Source organism: Zonotrichia leucophrys, chromosome 4A (assembly GCF_028769735.1).
Source record: "Zonotrichia leucophrys gambelii isolate GWCS_2022_RI chromosome 4A, RI_Zleu_2.0, whole genome shotgun sequence".
In the NCBI taxonomy this organism is placed as follows: domain Eukaryota; kingdom Metazoa; phylum Chordata; class Aves; order Passeriformes; family Passerellidae; genus Zonotrichia; species Zonotrichia leucophrys.
In genome coordinates, this window is record NC_088174.1 from 243,340 (window position 1) to 260,356 (window position 17,017).

At 57.0% G+C, this 17,017-nt stretch overlaps 2 protein-coding genes across 6 annotated transcripts; both read right to left on the reverse strand.

Moving 5' to 3' along the window:
• Nucleotides 1-86: 86 nt before the first annotated feature.
• Nucleotides 87-4,746, reverse strand: CCNB3 (cyclin B3). Of its 4 annotated transcripts, none has more exons than XM_064712910.1 (12): nucleotides 4,605-4,746; nucleotides 3,897-4,015; nucleotides 3,731-3,826; nucleotides 3,453-3,571; nucleotides 2,866-2,962; nucleotides 2,448-2,546; nucleotides 2,192-2,284; nucleotides 1,799-1,936; nucleotides 1,201-1,356; nucleotides 764-913; nucleotides 475-605; nucleotides 87-327 (listed from the first exon to the last, which is right to left on the reverse strand). In XM_064712910.1, exons 1-12 carry the CDS (start codon nucleotides 4,606-4,608, stop codon nucleotides 255-257), a joined length of 1,275 nt encoding a protein of 424 aa, XP_064568980.1. In that variant the 5' UTR covers nucleotides 4,609-4,746; the 3' UTR covers nucleotides 87-254. The 4 variants fall into 4 exon arrangements, with proteins under 4 accessions (XP_064568980.1, XP_064568982.1, XP_064568981.1 ...); XM_064712912.1 differs by having other exon boundaries at nucleotides 3,731-3,814; nucleotides 4,605-4,745; XM_064712911.1 differs by having other exon boundaries at nucleotides 2,448-2,549; nucleotides 3,731-3,814; nucleotides 4,605-4,745.
• Nucleotides 4,747-7,099: 2,353 nt separating this feature from the next.
• Nucleotides 7,100-16,991, reverse strand: LOC135447816 (protein eva-1 homolog C-like). 2 transcript variants are annotated; one of them, XM_064712914.1, is made up of 8 exons: nucleotides 16,724-16,991; nucleotides 13,562-13,761; nucleotides 10,205-10,328; nucleotides 9,880-10,032; nucleotides 9,573-9,716; nucleotides 9,359-9,430; nucleotides 8,927-9,016; nucleotides 7,100-8,230 (listed from the first exon to the last, which is right to left on the reverse strand). In XM_064712914.1, the coding sequence occupies exons 1-8, from the start codon at nucleotides 16,929-16,931 to the stop codon at nucleotides 7,845-7,847; spliced, it is 1,377 nt and encodes a 458-aa protein (XP_064568984.1). In that variant the 5' UTR covers nucleotides 16,932-16,991; the 3' UTR covers nucleotides 7,100-7,844. The 2 variants fall into 2 exon arrangements, with proteins under 2 accessions (XP_064568984.1, XP_064568985.1); XM_064712915.1 differs by lacking the exon at nucleotides 8,927-9,016 and having other exon boundaries at nucleotides 16,724-16,990.
• Between the last annotated feature and the right edge of the window lie 26 nt (nucleotides 16,992-17,017).

Consider the following 17,017-nt stretch of genomic DNA (forward strand, 5'->3'; position numbering starts at 1 on the left):
CCAGCCTTCCCCCCTGAGCTTCCTGCTCCCCACCAGTCGCCGTGCTCTCACCCTCTGTCTCATCACGAAACAGGGAAGTACATTGCTGGGGCTCCAGTGCCAGCATGTACAACAAACACATTTTATTAACAGTTACACATGACTTTTTTCCCCCCTCCCGCCTCTTCCTCAGTTAAAATTACCATTACTTATGTACATAGTACCACCCTGCTTGAGGGTACCCCATTATTTACAGGCTTATTCACAGAGTAGGGCTAGGAGCTAGTGAGTGTCTCCTCGAGCTTGAGCATGTCCATGGGGGTGACTTTGGCAACCTCAAAGAAGACCCTGGAAGGAACACATTGGCTTAGAGCTCCAGCACAGCCCACACCCATCCACCAGTGCTCCCAGATCCCTGCAGAAGCCCGGGTGCACGCCGGTGGTGCCACTCCCTGCAGCAGGGACAGGCCTGAGACAGAGCCCCATGACTCTCACCTATGTGAGTACTTGCTGCGCACAGCGTTGAGCTTGTCACGGGGCTGGTATGTGAGCAGGAAATTCAGCCTCTTCACCAGGGGGTGCAGGTCCTGGGCACTGTACCCACTGTAGTACTCCAGTGTAGGGGTCTGCAAGGGGACAGCAGGGGCTAAGCTGTGTCCTCAATGACAGGACAGTCATCATCATCCCTGATCAGCATCCAGATCTGACCATAGCCCTAGTGCATCACCCCACTCACTCTCCATTGCAGTGCCTCCCAGGGTGCCTCGGCAGGGACAGTACTCACCCAGCCCCCAAGGTTCTTCATGGTAAGGGCCAGCAGCAGGCAGCTGGCAGCCAGCTTGGAGGGGCTCTCACGGGCATAGTCGTACTCCTGCAGGGTCATCTCGCAGAGGAAGCGGGCCAGCGTCAGCGTCTCCATGGTAGCACGGGCACACTGCAGCCGGAGGGCAGGGAAAGGCTCAGCCTTTTGAGCAATTCTGCTCCCCTTCCCAGCCTTTCTAGGATCCAGAATGCAGCCTCTGGGGCACAGGTCAGGGATTACACACAGCCAGCCTGTCACAGACCACCATCCTCACACCCTGAACCCTTTTGAGGGGACCTGGATAAAGTTTACTTGCTGCCGGCTGGGAGCCTGAAGCCCCAGTGATGCGAGTCACTGTCCCCTGGAGCCAACAGAAGGGGTGCCTGGGGACACCCAGCCCACCCTCTGAATGCACTCACCTTGGCAAAGCGCCGCAGGAAGCGGTAGGGGATGGGGATGTTGATGTCGAACTTGAGGGTGCTGAGGATGCTCATCTCCATAGCAATAAGCTCCTCTCGCTTGTAGGCATCATCACAGATATAGAGGAAGTCATCCACACACGGTGGGCACCGCTCCTGTAGGGGCACAACTGCTCAGCACCCCAAGGGGAGCTCATCCTGGCCTCACTCAGGAGATCCCAGCCACCCCGCAGGCCCTGTGAGTGTTCACATGCTGCTGGACTCAGCAAGGACTGTTAACACCCTGTGGGACTTTTGTCATGTCCGTACTCCTCCAGCCCTTGGCTTGAGCTCCATGCCTGCATTAAGTAAGCTAAGGTGTCCTGATGGTCTATGCAGAGCAGAGAGAAGCTGGCTTTCCAGGGACACCAGGACACAGGTTTCAGCCCATCATGACTGTATTTGCAGCCCTTGGGGCAGGAAGGAGGAACATGACAGACATGCCACCCTGGCAGCTGTCAGGGCAGTAACCTGGCCTTCCCTAAACCCCCTCCAGGGGCCATAGAGGCACAGCCCCTCTGAGCCCCTGTGCACCCCAGGAGAGCACACAAAGAGTCACCTCAAATTTGGAGGCAATGAGGATGGCAGTGGAGCCGATGAGCTGCAGCTTCTCTCTCATGCTCACCACCTCCACCAGGTAGTGGTCTACTAGCTTCACAGCCAGGTACAGTGTCTCATGGTTCAGCTCAAAGTTCTCCTTCAAGAATGAGAGTAGGGGTCAGAACAGAGTGTCAGACAGAAGTTAGGCCTGGCCAGCCCCTTCCAGGCCTCACAGAGGCCAGGGGTACCTATGGGCCAGGCTCAGAGGGAGGAATGTAGGTTCATCCCTAGCCCACACAGGGGGAGGATCAGCTCCACACCGGGAATGCTTGCAGGAGCCTCTGCTAGCACAGGGGTCACACATGCCAAAGGCAGCACAGGGGCTGCTCTGCAGAAAGCTGTGCCCTCTCACCTGCACCTCCACCATCCAGTCCACAAGGATAGCACGCATGTCCCCACTGATGTCTGTCTGCTTCTCCATGTAGTCAGGAAGCATGAATTTTTCCTGCCAAAGAGCCAGCTGTCAGGGACAGGGCAAACATCTCCACCTTCAAACAAGCCCCTTCTCACCCTGTGCAGTGGTCAGAGCCTCTGGGCAGTCAGTGGCCCTGCCTGCAGTCACTCCTTCCCTGGCCAGGGTTGTCACCCCCTGGACAGGCATCACCCACCTCTCTTTCCCGCATGTATTCAAAGATCTCCTTGGCATACTCTGCATTGGCGTAGGGGTCACCCAGCTGCTCCTTGTCAATGTCCTCCACTGCTGGCACCTGCTGGTATGGAAGAGGCAGCAGTAAGGGGGAGGCCCTGCAAGTGCCAGTCACCTTGTTGGGGCAAGGCTGCTGCTCCTCTGCACACCCCTTTTCCACCGCCTTCAACACCCCACAGTCCCTGCCCCATTCTTTCCCAGGGGATGATTCTTGAAGGAAGATGGTGGTGCACTTTGCCCTCCCCTCGCCGGCTTTCCATCACCCTGGCTGAAGTCTCTCCAAGGCCCAGAGCACTGCCTGGTGCCTGAGCACCCCTGGTGGCAGCCACAGAGTGGTGCTGTGATGGGCCTGGGGCAGTGCTGCAGCCCAGGGTCCCTACCCTCTGCTCAGGGGGCTTCGGTTCCTGTACAGACTTCTCTGGCGCAGGATCTTCTTTGGGCTCTGCAGGAGCTGGTGGGGGAGTTTTCTTCGTTGACCTGGGAAGGAAAAGAGCATAAATCATGGCTGGGAGAAGACCAAATTTCTTGGCTGAAAAGAGGCCTTTCAGAGATTCTTGCTGCTTCAGGAAGGGGCAAAACCACCCCTGAAATATCCCCATAGACTCCTACAACCACTTAGGTTGGAAAAGACCTTTAAAGATACTGAGGACAACAGTTGCCCCAGCACTGCCATGCCCACCACTAAACCATGTCCCAAGGGCCACATCCACATGACTTTTAAATCCTTCCATGGAAGGTGACTCTACAACTGTCCTGGGCAGCCTGTGCCAGGCCTGGACAGCCCTTCTGGGGAAGAAATTTTTTCTAATATCCAACCTAACCCTCTCCTGCCACAACCTGATGCCATTTATAGAAGATCTACTAGTTCCCTCCTCCATCTGGCTCAGCTTCCATCACCCAAGGGAAGCCCCTACTACTTGTCCCCATGGGATAAGTTTGCAGCAAACCCCTGCCCCCAAATACTCACTTTTTTAGGTTGATCTCGTTGTTCTTGGCCACCCCTAAGGTATTATGTGCCCTCTGCGCCTTGGGTGGAGCAACCTTTGCAGACTCCTTCTTCCCTGCCACCACCTGGTTCTTGCGAGCCTGTTTGGTCAGAACAGGGGCATACAGGGGCTGCACAGCAGAAAGCAAGGTATGCCCTGCAGGGAGACCTCTCCTCTTCCTAATGGGCATGGGGCATGCCCCCCACCATGGGGAGCTCACAGGGGGTACCAGAGCTGCCACCCTCACAGAAGCACTCACATTGGTGATGTCTCCAAACGCTGATCTCTTCTTGGGCCCGCCCTGGGGTGAGGATGAAGACCGCTTGGCATGACAGCTCTCCTCCTGCAGTAGAGGCTGTTAGAAGGTGGTGGTCAGCTGCCCCACAGGAGCCCCCCCTACAGCCCTCGCTTGGCTCCGTGCTCACCTTCTCAGGATTGACGTTCTCTGCAGCAGGCCCTGCCTTGCCTGCTCGGGACTGCTTGGTGCTCAGCATCTTGGCATTGCGTGGCAATGGCATCCTTTCCCTTGGTCTCTGTGAGCAAGCTGGGGGCAAAGCATGATGTGATGGAGGCTACTGCCCACCTGCCTCCAGGGACACCCTCCTAGGTTGGGGCAGCACAGGGGGAAGTTTATCCCTCCTGGGGGTTAGCACAGCAGTACTGACCCCTTTCCTGAGCACGGCAGGTGGGTGGTGCCCCAAGACAAGCCCAGGCTCGGGACAAATCTGGCTAGAGGTGCTCCCAGGGAAGAAGGGACACAGACCCCAAAGACCACCACCAAAAGCACTCTGCTGGGTGAGATGGCAGGGGGGACAGGCAATTCCCAGATTCCTGCATCCCAGAGAAGGATGCAAGGGCTTGCACTTCCTCGGAGAGCTGGAGGTCTTGGAGATCCCCACTCTCCCACAACCCTTCAGGATCCCCTGGGGGAGTCAGGAGTCCCAAAGTTCTCCTCTCTCCTGCATCCCCCGGAATTCCCAGGGAAGCCGGGGATCTTGGAAACCCTTACTCCCTTGCATCCTCCAGGGTCCCCACGCCTGCCATCAACTACGGGCCCCAGCGCTGCCCACTCTCCCGCAGCCGGGGGGGATCCCCCCAGTCACCCACACCCGGGATATCCCCTCCCCACTCACCCATGCCCGGTGCGCTGTGCCGCACCTCCGGCCCCGGCGCTTTTGAAAGTAGCAGTTCGGTAGCGGCCGGCCAGCACTGGCCGAGCCTCGCCCAATCAGTGCGAGGCGATGCCAGGCGGCGGCCAATCGGCGGGCTCAGAGGGATGCAGTTGCTAAGGGGCAGGGCGGTAGGGTTTAAAATTCAACGCCGATGACCAATGGAAAGGCGAGCATGCGGCAGGGGCGGGGCGAGCGCCGAGCCGGGCGGGCAGCGATTGGTGGGAGCGGGCGCCGTTTAAATCCGTTCTGCGGGACCGTCGTGGCGGCCGGGCCGCAGAGAGGGGGCGGCCGAGGAGCGGCCCCGGCCTTGCCGTCCTTCGGGGCGGGTGGAGCGGCCTCCGCGGGCGGCTGGCTCCACTGCGTCCACCGCCCCCGCCCGCAGCCGTGGGTCCGAGGCCTCGGGGGCTGCCCTTTCCCACCGGGCTGGGGGACAGGGTGTTTTGGGGGACAGGGTGTGCTGGCCTTGCACCTTCCTAACCCAGCGTCGGGAACAGAGGGCTCGGATCATCACAGAACAGTTTGGGTGGGAAGGGACCAAACTGTCCCTTAAGCTTAAGCTCAACCCGTTCCACCCCCTGCCATGGGCAGGTACACTTTAGACGAGCTCAGAGTGCTCCCTGTCCAGCCTGGCTTTGGACGCTGCCAGGGATCCAGGGGCAGCCACAGCTTTCTCTGGGCACCCTGTGCCAGGGCCTGCCCACCCTCACTTCTCACAGGGAAGGTATTTTTCTTATGTCTAGTCGAACCCTACTTTCACTGTCTGAGGTAGCACAGGAGCGGCGTTCATGTGGTGTCGTACAGGCGTGACTGACCAAGTTCAGGGTGAGGCTCGCTGGGACTGCCCCATCATCCGCAGCGACAGGGTCAGAGTTACCAAGGCACACGCCAGAGTCACTGTGATATGAGCTTGTACGAGATACCGGCCGCTCATCGAACACCTGCTGAGGGTAAGAGCACTGATCAAGGACCAGCCCTGAGGCATTGCAGTTCCTGGGGAGAGCCGTGCCATGCAGCCTGGCTGCCGGACAGGGAGAGCTCGGAAAAGGCTTGCTCAGGCTGTCAGTTGGCTTGGAGTCAGTTTCATGTGTCAGGAAAGGAATGCAGGAGACTGTCACTCACACCCACAGCTTGCTTTGTTCCTTGATAAACTAGTCTTGGAAAAGCCACCCACTTTTCATGGAGGTTTAAACCTGGGTCCCACACATCTTGGATCCCTTCAGTCCCCAAAACTGGTCAGAGTTGCTGCAGCCCCAGCCCACCTTGTTCCCTCCTTGGCCATTTGTCTTCTCCAGATCCAGCTCCCCCTGTGTTACTGCTTCTCTCTTTGGCCTGGGGGTTCCCTGGGGCTTGCTTGCTGTTGGTTTGGGATCCTGTGGGATCCAGGAGCCTGCCTTTCCCTGTGCATGTTAAGGCAGTGCATAGCCCGGTCAGAAATACAGATTGGGTGCATACCAGCCAGGCAGAGCCAGGACACATCCCACTGCCAGTGGTTATCCTGTGGGATAAGATCCTCAGCCAAAACTCCCCTTCAAGTCTGCCCACAGCCCTGTGGAGGCTGGGATGAGCTGCCTGCTTTGGGACAGTTTCACGTCTGCCTATCCTGCCCAGGCTTGGCCCTGGGAAGCAGGCTTTTCCAGTCTCCAAAGCGCTGCTGTGCTGGTGCTCCTGGCAAAGCTCTTGGGAATCCCAGCCCTGCTTCAGGGGTATGACTCCCACCATGCAAGCTGAAATTGCCCCTGGACATGGGGCATGTGGGGGAAAAGATGAGGAGAGCAACAAGTGCCAAGGTGAAGCCATGGATGTGCAGCAGGAGCTGTGCCAGCTGTCCAAGTATTGCGGCAAGGCTGTGGCCTCAGTCCTGCTCACAATCTATGGATGCTGGGGGGCAGCTGGAGGTGAGACCTCCGCAAGCTCTGCTTGGGCTCCGACATTCCCCCAGCAAACCCCCAAATCAGGGAGAATGCAGGTCCTTGGCTCCTCTCGCTAGACTCCTGCTGTGTGCTGACTCGAGAGCATTTGTGCCTGGCATGTCCCTTTCGTGAGGAAAGCTGGGTTTCTGCTTCCATCCAGACTCTTCCCACAGCACTAAAAGAGCCTGTTCTGCCTTTTCGAGTTGGAGCAGACCCCAGCCCCAGCATGGCTTCCTGGCACCGCAGGACTGCTGAGAAGCCCCTCTGCACAGTGTCTGGGGAGCTTTGCTCCAGGATTGCTTGCCAGATAGGAAGCCCCAGGCTGAAGAAGAGCAGCGAGGACAGGGAAGCATCATTCCTGGGTCTCAGATGGACTGCTTTTCCCCTTATTCTTTCCTGTGGTAAAACAGGCCCAGCTTGTTGCCTTCCATGGCCTAGTGTCAGAAGTGCTGATGGGAGGCAAGGTACTTCTCTGCACAGGGAGGGCTGAACTTTGCCTTGTTCTTTTTCCCCTTTTCATTACTAATGACCAAGGTCAGGGAGAGATATTGTGCCTAAGAGCTGTTGCATTTATTCACTGGAAAAAAACACAGCAAGTTAAAACTTGGGGTCTCCTGCCACTGGGGAAAATAGAGAGGAAAGCACAGGGCAACAGGGGATGTCAGAGCTCCTGAATGCCTGCAGGTAGGTGAGAGCCTGTGGTTATGCTGAGCTGCCAATGGCCCCAGCCTGGGGAGCAGCTCCCTTGGCACAGAGGGCTTCATGGCATGCACCCTGGTGGGGCTGTGCTGGCGATGCCTGCTGTGCTTGCACACCCACTCCACCTGCCTCTTCCTATGTCCTGGCCATTCTTGCCTCTCTGCTGCTGACATAGTGCCTAAGTGCAGGGTGTGTTTGCAGCACCAGGAGTGGAAGCCAGTACCCAAGGAGAAATAGGAGCAAGCAGCTTCAAAGGGCTCAGGATAGGCTTGGCACAGCTGATCAGGGTTAAACTCTAGAGCCAGAAAATGCAAGCTGAGAACAGGGAGGTTAGGTGAGGGTTAGTGGCATCTGTGGCAAAGGAGCCCATGGCCCACAGAACCATTACACAGCCCCTCATCACACTGAGAGTCTGCATGTCACCCCCAGCTGGTGGAGCAGTAGATTGATGGACACACTGGAGCAGCCATGACCCTGCTGCTGCTCAGGACGTCCAGTCACCCCAAGGAGCCCAAACTCTTATGTCTCTCTGATGTTGGATCCCACGGAGCCTGCACCCCTCTGCTGCCCTCCAGCCATTTTCTTCCAGTTCTTATTTGGTGGCTGATTTGATCTTGTGTATGGCATATGGGCTCGACTCCTTGGGCATCCAGATCTCCTCCCCACTGTGGCCCTGGTGCTCCACTGCTCCCTCCATCGCTGCTGTCAGCTCGGGACCGAAGATGCTGTCGGTGGCCCGGTAGGTGCGGGTGAGGCGGCGGAAGGAGGAGTCTGAGGAGCTGTCATCAGGGATGTCTTCATCCTGCTCATCCTGCAGCTTGGTCCTGCCCAGCTCTGAGCTGCTGCCCAGCTCTGGGTCTTTGAGAGCCTCCCCCACCTCCTGGAGGAAGGTTGTTTTGGGGCTGATGATGCACAGCAGCAGCATGAGGCCTCCTGAGACTCCACAAAGAAAGTAGAGGGCAACTTTCTCTGGGACACCTGAAGGGAAAAGAAAAGAAAGACACCGGGGTACAAACTGCTCTGCAGTCTGCGGGGTATCAGTGCCTGCAAAGCCCCTCTGCCAGGCATACGGGAGTAAGAGGAGGGGAGCAGGGATGCCCTCATCACCCAGGCTGCAGAGATAGGACAGACCCTGCCCCAGTGATCATGGAAGTGTCACCTAGACCCTCATCAGCATCCACCAGTCCTGAAATGGACCTTTCCCCAAAGGAAACCTCCACTGGGATGTGGGGTAGGCAGAGCAGGGGAAAGAATAATCCCTTGTGGGATTAAATGAGTAATTTCCTCTGGCAAGGGAATTTTTTGCCTGCAGAGAAGTGGTCTCCATCAGGGCCTGCAGACAGGGCAGGAAGGAAAAGACCCACTGGGTAATGTGGCCTGTTGGAAAAGGAAGGTCCACAGGCAGGACTGTAGCCACACCGTGACTCTTGATGCTGTGGGTCTCTGAGGCTCGTTCCGCCTCTGAGCTCCCATCCTACCAGTCCACCCCAAACCCAGCATGGGTGCTTGGCGCCCTGCTCCTTTGTGTGCCTGTTGGCCCTGCTGGAGAGGTTTGGGGTCTGGCTGCCTCTGAGATGAGCCCTGGGTTCAGCTGGGGCCATCCATGATGTCAGCCACCCCCCCAGCCTGTCCTGTTTCCCCAGGTGCTGCATGAGACCCAGGGAGGGCACATACCCCAAAGGTGAGCAAAAGCTGCCAGAGAGCTAGAAAAAATCATGCGGTCTTCCTGGAGCCTGGAGAACCTGGGCCCTTTGTACCAGCCACCTGCAGTGACAAGGGGGTGCAGGCTCAGGCACGAGGTGCTCTCAGTGCCCCGTGTCCCGGGTGCCTGCTCCTGCCTGTGCTTCCCCATACCACACTCCATCTTTCCTGCACAAGTGTCTGCTGTCCACAGGGATGACCCTGTGTGTCTTCCTCTCCCCTGCTCCCAGCAGATGCCCCCTCCATCCCCTCAGAATGGGCACTGACCAAGGGATGGTTTCCACCATGGGACAGGGATGCTAGGCTGGTACCAGGGATGCAGACAAACCATGGAAGGGCTGGTTCACCCCAGCACAGACATGGTGCCACACTGCTTGTGGTGTAACCTTCCTCCCCCCACATTACCGTGTATGTAGTCCGAGAGCAGGAAAGGGTCCGAGGTGTCAGGGCCCACCTCCTCCAGCAGCTGCTTGGGCACTGCAAGGAGAGCACGCATCAAGCATCACCACCCTGCTCCTCCCCTGCAGTCCCTGCTTCCCTGGGGGGTCCCATACCCCTGCCTGCCTGGCATGGGGTGGGCAGAGACACTCCACCAGTGGCCCCTGTGGGGAGCTCTCACCACAGGTGTAAGAGACTCGCAGCTGCTTCTTCATGCCAGGGAGGCACGGGTCTCCAAAGGTGGCCTTGTCAGCAGCCACAGTGCAGTTCCCCTTGCGGTGGCACTTCTTGGAGACCCTGCGCAGAGCATCTGGAGCCACACACTCTGCAGAGACATGAGGCGTGGACCCATGGGCAGAGCTGCTTGCCCCTCCCTGCTGGGCATCAGCCAGCAGAGGCCAAGGGACAAAGGTACAGCCCAGTGGTGGACTTGTGCCATACTCTGCATGACTCCTGCACCATTTCTGTCTCAAACCATTCTGGCATACCTATATGGGGTTCTCCAGTGTTCAAGATATCACATTCTGGTTTGCCCCGCAGGAATCGTCCATAACTTGCAGAATAAATGGCCAGGATGGATTTTGGTCGACACTGCAGCCTGAGCTTGTCATTCTCACACACGGTCTTGACCCGATGGTTCCCTAGGGAGTGACATCGCTGAGTGCCCTGATGCATCCTGAATCACCTCTCTTAGGCCAAGGGAAGGGTTGAAATAGGGCTGCAAGGTGCAGGACCAGCCATGCTCTCCTCCCTGCCCCTTTCTGAGCAGCTGAGGTCAGGGAGAGCCCATGCCCAGACTGTGCTTCACCTCACCTGGCCGGCACTTGTAGGAAGCGATGAGATACTTGTGTGTCCCAGGGCATGGGTCTGGCCCAAAGACCTGGCTGTGCACTGAGAACTGGCACCACTGCTGGTCCTGGCACTCAGCCAGCAGCTTCTGGAGAGCAGAGTGGAACAGGTGTGAGTTGGGTGAGAAGTCCTGAGGCTATGCATCAGTTCCATCACCATGCTCAGGGAAGTGGCCTCTCACCCTATAGAAATGTCCCATAGCTGCTCCTGCCCACCCCTGATGCAGACATCCCAATTCCAGTGCCTGTTCCTGAAGCAGTTCCCCTCCTGCACCCACTGACCTGTGTGTCCTACACAGCTGTTACAACCTGTGCTGGCATCCCAGTAACATAGTGTACCATACCGTACCGTACCGTACCGTACCATACCATAATATACCACCATAATATACCATACCATACCATACCATACCGTACCGTACCGTACCGTACCATACCATACCATACCATTCTGTACCCTACCATACTGTACCATACCATACCATACCGCAATATACCATACCATACCGTACCATACTGTACCGTACCATACCGCAATATACCATACCATACCATATCATACCATACCGTACCGTACTGTACTGTACCATATCGTACCATACCATACCATACCGTACCATACTGTACTGTACCATACCGCAATATACCATACCATACCATATCATACCATACCGTACCGTACTGTACTGTACCATATCGTACCGTACCATACTGTACTGTACCGTACCATACCGTACTGTACCGTACCATACTGTACTGTACTGTACCATACCATACCATACCATACCATACCGTACCATACCATACCATACCATACCATACCATACCATACCGTGCCGTGCCATACCGTGCCGTGCCATGCCATGCCATGCCATGCCATGCCATGCCATGCCATGCCATGCCATGCCATGCCATGCCATGCCATGCCGTGCCATACCGTCTTGTACCAGGCTGTACCGGACCGCGCGTCTCTAACATCCGTGCCGGCGCGCACTGACGCGGCTCCCTGGCCTCGCAATGTCCCCGCGTGGCCACAAGGTGGGGACGAGCGTTCAGCCACGGGCCGGTCGGGCCCCGCCCGTGCCCGAGGCGGCCGCGGCCCCTCTCCCCTCCCGCGCACGGGACCGGCCCGCGAGCGGCCAAGGCGGGCCCTGGGTTCTGCCGGGAGTCCCTGGGTAGCCCGGCCTTGGGTGGCTGTGGGACTCCCTGCCCCTCCGTTTCTCCTCTTTGTCCCCACGAGTCCCACAGCAATGGCTCCGTAGCGGAGCAGAGGCTGCCGGCAGAAGGGAGGGGTTTATTCCCTTGCTGCCGCTTCGTGACTCGGGCCCGGGGATTCCAGCGCACACAACGGAGCGTCTTCTCATCTCTCGTTATCCTCCTCTGTCCCTGTCCCTCCCGCCCAGCTCAGGACTGAGCCTCCGCTTGGTCTTCACTGCCTGCCAGAACGGAAATTCACTAAGGAAACACAAGCAATCTCTTTTCCCAGTTGCTGCCTAAACAGAGCTGAGCTTTGGCCGCAGCTTTGCTCTCTTTGCTCTCTGCTCCAGACATCCTTGCTCCTTAAGCAGCAGCATGTATTCCAGCCCTGTGCCAGCATGGCCACCCCACCTTTACCCAGTATTAACCTGAGCTATACAGACCTGCTCTCAGACCTGCCCTTCGGTTTCCAAGCACCTCTGCCAGGCCATACTCTCCATCCTGCAGAGAGGGGGATCCTGACCTGTGTTTGCAGGATGGCTCATAGGACCAGCCTGGTGCTGTGCCAGCATGGTCTGGCTTGGTGCTTGCAGAACTCCTGGAACATGCAGAATCCCAGAAGGGGATGTATGGTTGGAGCAGGACCAAGCAGGAGAGCCCTGTGAGCTCCTAAGTAGGGCACTGGCTCTTTTCCTTTTCTTGTAGGCAGCTGCAGTCACGGGCTTTGCAGCAGGTTTGCCCCAGCCCTAGCAAGGAGCTGGAGCACGGTCTTAGAAAAGCAGCATATGAAATGATGTCCCCATCAAGGGACATTGGCATTAGCTTTGAGGACGTTTCATCTCTTTTCCTCGGTCAGCCTCTGCTTTCCTACCCTTTCTCTGCACCAACTGCTGCCATCAAACTGGCACCCCTTTGGTCTGCTTCACTAATCCAGTCCCTGGGACCTGCCAGCACAGATGAGAGCTGCTTCTGGCAGCTGCCTACTGTGTGTGCCAACCCACAGGGGTGAGTGCAGCATCTCAAGGGGTCCTGTCTCATTTCATGAACCCAACAGCCTGGCTATGGCACTGCCCCTCTCCCAGAGGCCAGCCCCAGATTCCAGGGCATTCTCTGAGCCTGCTGCTTCCTGTGGGATTGCTCCAAATGCCATCTCAGGACACAGCAGTGCCGCCTGTGCCAGGCTCTACTCTGGAACGCATGGCAGAACATCTCTTTCACCCTTAACTTCCAAAAGTGGTCTAGGAAGAGGGCCCCACAGTGAATGACAGATGATACAAAACTGAGAGGAACTGCTGACTCCCTTGAAGGCAGGGAGGTCCCATAGAGAGACCTCAAGAAATTAGAGGACTATGCAACCACCAACCACAGGAAATTCAACAAGGGAAAGTGCTGGATTCTGCACCTGGGAAGGGGCAACCCTGGGTGTATGGACTGGGTGTATGCTGCAGGTCCTGGTCAACCACAACCTGAATATAAGTCAGCAGCCAGGAGGGCCAACCTTGTCCTGGGGGGCCATCAGGCTCAGCCAGGCCAGGGAGGGGATTGTACATGTCTGCTCTGCATGGGGCAGACTCACTTTGAATATTGTGTGTAGTTTTGGTCACCATAATATAAGGAAGATATGAAACTATTAGAGACCGTCCAAAGGAGGGCAACAAATACTGTGAAGGGCCTTGAGGGGAAGCCTTATGAGGACTGGCTGAAGATACTTGGCCTGTTCAGCCTGGAGGAGTCTTGAGGGGATCCCCATTTCAATCTACAACTTCCTCATGAAGGGAAGAGAAGGAGCAAGTACTAATCTTTCCTCTGTGGTGACCAGTGACAAGACCTGAGGGAATGGGCTGAGGTTGTGTGAAAGCTTTAGGCTGGATGTCAGAAAAAGCTTCCTCTCCCAGAGGGTGGCTGGGAACAGGCTCCCCAGAGAAGTGGTCTCAGCACCAAACCTAACAGAGTCCAAGAAGTGTTTGTGATTCTTTGATTCCATTATTCTGTAATCCTGATGCTGATGAAAACCTCCTGAGGGAATGGTGAGGCTGCATTGCCTGCAGCCCCCCAGCCCAGGCAGGCAGCTCAGTGATGTGGAAACAGAGGGTTGTGCAGCCTGGCCCCGGGATCCCTCCCTCACCAGGTGGGCAGTGGCAGACGTGCACTCGGTGCTCTCCTGGGAGACGTTGCCAGGGCTGGGGCAGAGGTTGGTGCTGGGCACTCGGCGCCCATAGAAGGCCCCGAGGATGCTGATGGTGGTTTTGCGAGGGCAGACGATGAGGAGCTGCTCTCCATCACAGGTGTGGGCAGTGTGGTTCCTCAGCACCTTGCGCAGGTACCCTGGAAGGGGAAAGCAGGGGTGGCATTGTCCAGAGGAGACACCAGGGCCACAGCAGTGGTGGCACTTGGGCACCCAAGTGCTGGTGGCAGTTAGTATATCTTGGGATGAGGCACTTATGGAGTGAACAAGATCAGAGAAGAACAGCAGCAGAGAAGATGGGCTTGCAGCAAACCTTGCAAACAGCATTGCTGGCAGGAGCCTGGAAAGCAGCACAGAATAGCTGAGCTGGTTAGCAACAGGAAAGGAAAGATGGAGGCAGTACAGCAAGTCAGAGAAGATGGAGAAATCCTGTAAGGAGTTATCAAGTGTTTAGAGAAAATTAGGCTTGCTATGGGGCCATGGTGAGGAGAGAACAAGAGTGAGCCAGAGATGGTCCCCCAGTGATGATCCCTGGAGTCAGGGTGAGGAGGATGCTCTCTGTCACAAGTCTGTCACAAGTTGAGCCATGAGCCAGATGAGAGAAGGGTCCAGGGGCTGCTGCAAGCTCCCACAGCTGGCTGGGTCAGTATGGATGAGTGTGAGCCACAAAGTCATCACTTGAGCCCAGCTAACCTCAGGTCTCTGCTGAAGTGTGTTGCTGCAAACTATTCCCGGCCCACAACCCTTTCAATGGGAACTGGCCCTTCCCTCCTTGAATTCCCATCACAGAATGCTTCTTCCTTTCAATCCTGCCTAGTTCATATCCCAAACTACTGCACCTGTTCTTTTCCCTACGACAAAGTGGGACTGTCCTGTGTAGTCTCTCCAAGGGCTTAACATGCAGCATTGGCTCCAGTTAGCATTGGCTGTACTGGATGGGCAAGGATCTGTTTTAGTAAGAGCTTTTCAAGCTGCCAGGTGCTCTGAGCAGACACCAGTTGCTGGAGAAGACTGAGGAAGCAAGAAAAGCTGACAAAATGTGATGTGTAAGCCCTGAATGAAGCACTTTGCATCTTTGAATAAAACAAAATGAAAGAGGAAGCATCATAACCAAAGGGGAAGCATTATTTTGAGGCTTGGGAGACTGCAGCAGGGCAACATGGGGCTGCTGAGCAGATCACAGACCCCAGACCCCAGCTCTGGAGCCTTTGGAGGAACTTGCAGCTCAGCCCCAGGCCAGTGCTGGAGCCTAGGGCAGGACATGCACCCTGTCCCCCAGCCCCCAGTGTGTCAAACTCCTCCAAACCGAGACAAGAAGGTGGGAGCATCCCCCCCACCCCTGCAAACTGGTGCCAGGCTCAGCAGCACAAAGGGCCCCTTTCACCTTCAGTGCTGCCACTAACCCTTCAGCATCTGCAGTCAGCATCCCTCCCTGGGATGTCAGCGGGTGCAGCTGGGAGCTGCCTCCAGCCTGGAGTGAATCTCTCCCTTGGCATTATCCCTCACAAGCTGGGATGAGCAAGTGGGTGGCCACAGCATCCCAGAAGCAAGACCTCAATTGCTTCTCTGCATGATGGAGGAAAGAGGAAAGGAGAAGTACAGGAGGGTGGATGGCAGTAGACAAGGTGCTCTAGCCAGGTCAAAGCTCCAGATGCAAAGATGCTCTTTGAATGGCACAGAGCTGGATCAGACCCTTGGAGTGCAGAGCTCATGAAGAGGGGACAGGACAAACTGTCCTGTCCCTCTCCTCTGGTTGCCCCATATCACTGGATGCTGGGGCCTGTGAGGGGCACAGGACCCTGCCCAGGCTGCCAGCCCCCATCCCCTTCCTCTGCATCAGCCCCACACCTGGCAGCAGTCAGATGCTCCTGAAGGTTTCAGAGCCACCCTGGCCTTGACCTCTGCCTAGCACTGACTCCAAACCTGCCTGCCTATACCCAATACTGCTGGATGTAGGGCTGCCTAAACTCCCCACTGCTGGGCAGCCTTGGATGCAGAGGGCTCAGACAAATCCTAGGGATGGCAGGGAAGTCAGGGGAGAAATATGAGAAGAAATGGGTTTCCCCAAATCCAGCCTTGAGGCAGCCACCCTATTCTGCTGTCATGCCAGCTGCCGGAACCAGTGGTTTGTATTTTAAAATTGAGGCTCAAACACTGCCATGGGTGCAGAGGTTTCTCCATCACACTCTTTTGGGTCAGTGAGCAGTTGTGAAGATGGTTTTTGGGTGGAGCCATGTCAACGAGGCTGTAGGCAGACTTTGTGAGTGATTCCTGCCAGTACAGCTGACTCAATCTCCGGTGCTGTGGTTGTGCCGTTAGCTCTGCCCCGATGAAATCACATCCTCTTCACCACAGCCCACACTGCAGCTTCAGCCCTGCACCCACCTGGGCTCGGCTGAGGAGACGGAAGGCGCACATGGCTGTTTTCAGATGATCCCTGGGGAACGCCTGGTGCCCAGCCTGCCTGCATCTGTCCTGACTGTTCAAAGAGTTGGGACAGAAGGGATCCCAAATTTCTGCCTTGGCTACACCTATAAGGTTCACCGGCACAGCCCTGGGGAGAGCTTCTGCCCCATGCTGTATCCTCTGGCAGGGGACCCTGCAGCACCCCTGCTCATGAATGCTCTAGCTGGGGCACAGCCACCAGCTCCATCTAGGGACCACGTACAGCTTCAACCCAACTCTTTCCTCTCCTCAGGGCAGGGAAGGCTGGCAGGGTAGCCCTGAATGCTCCTTCAGCTCTACACACTGCCCAGCACCGAGGACATGAGCAGCGTGGCTGAGGGGATGCTCAGCAAAGCTCGGGGACTGGCTTGATGTTTGTTTCTTTGAATTTCTGCCTGCAAACCATCCGAGAGAGCTCAGCAGAGCTGGGGAGCCACTCTCACGCACCCCAGGGCTGTGGGATGTATGCAGTGTGTTCTCAGAGAACATCCCGGTGCGGAGATGAAGAAGTCTTAGCATTTTGGGGAAACTCACTCTGGCCTGCCATGCTTTATACCTCACTTGTCCCTACCCCTCCAAAGTGCTGTCGCTTCTCTCTCCCATCCTACCAGCGCAGTTCTCAGCATCCCCCTCCCGCCCGCCTTCGCCCTGACTCACCGGAGAGCTCCGGGCTGGCCTCCAGACGCACAGCAAAGCAGAGGAGGACGGCGGTCACTGCCGGCCGGAGCAGCCTGGCCATGGCCCGGCCGCCGTGTCCCACCGGCCGCTGGCACCAGCCGGGGCTCGGCGGCGGGCGGGGCTGGCGCTGCGCGGGGACAATGGCTCGCTTCTGTGCCCTGCCCGTCCCGGCGCTCGGCGGGCACATGGGCACTCGCCCTTAGCCTGCTGCCCAGGGCCAGAGGCTGCTCGGGACAGCTGGGTCACTCTCAGCGCAGGAACACTTCCCCCAGG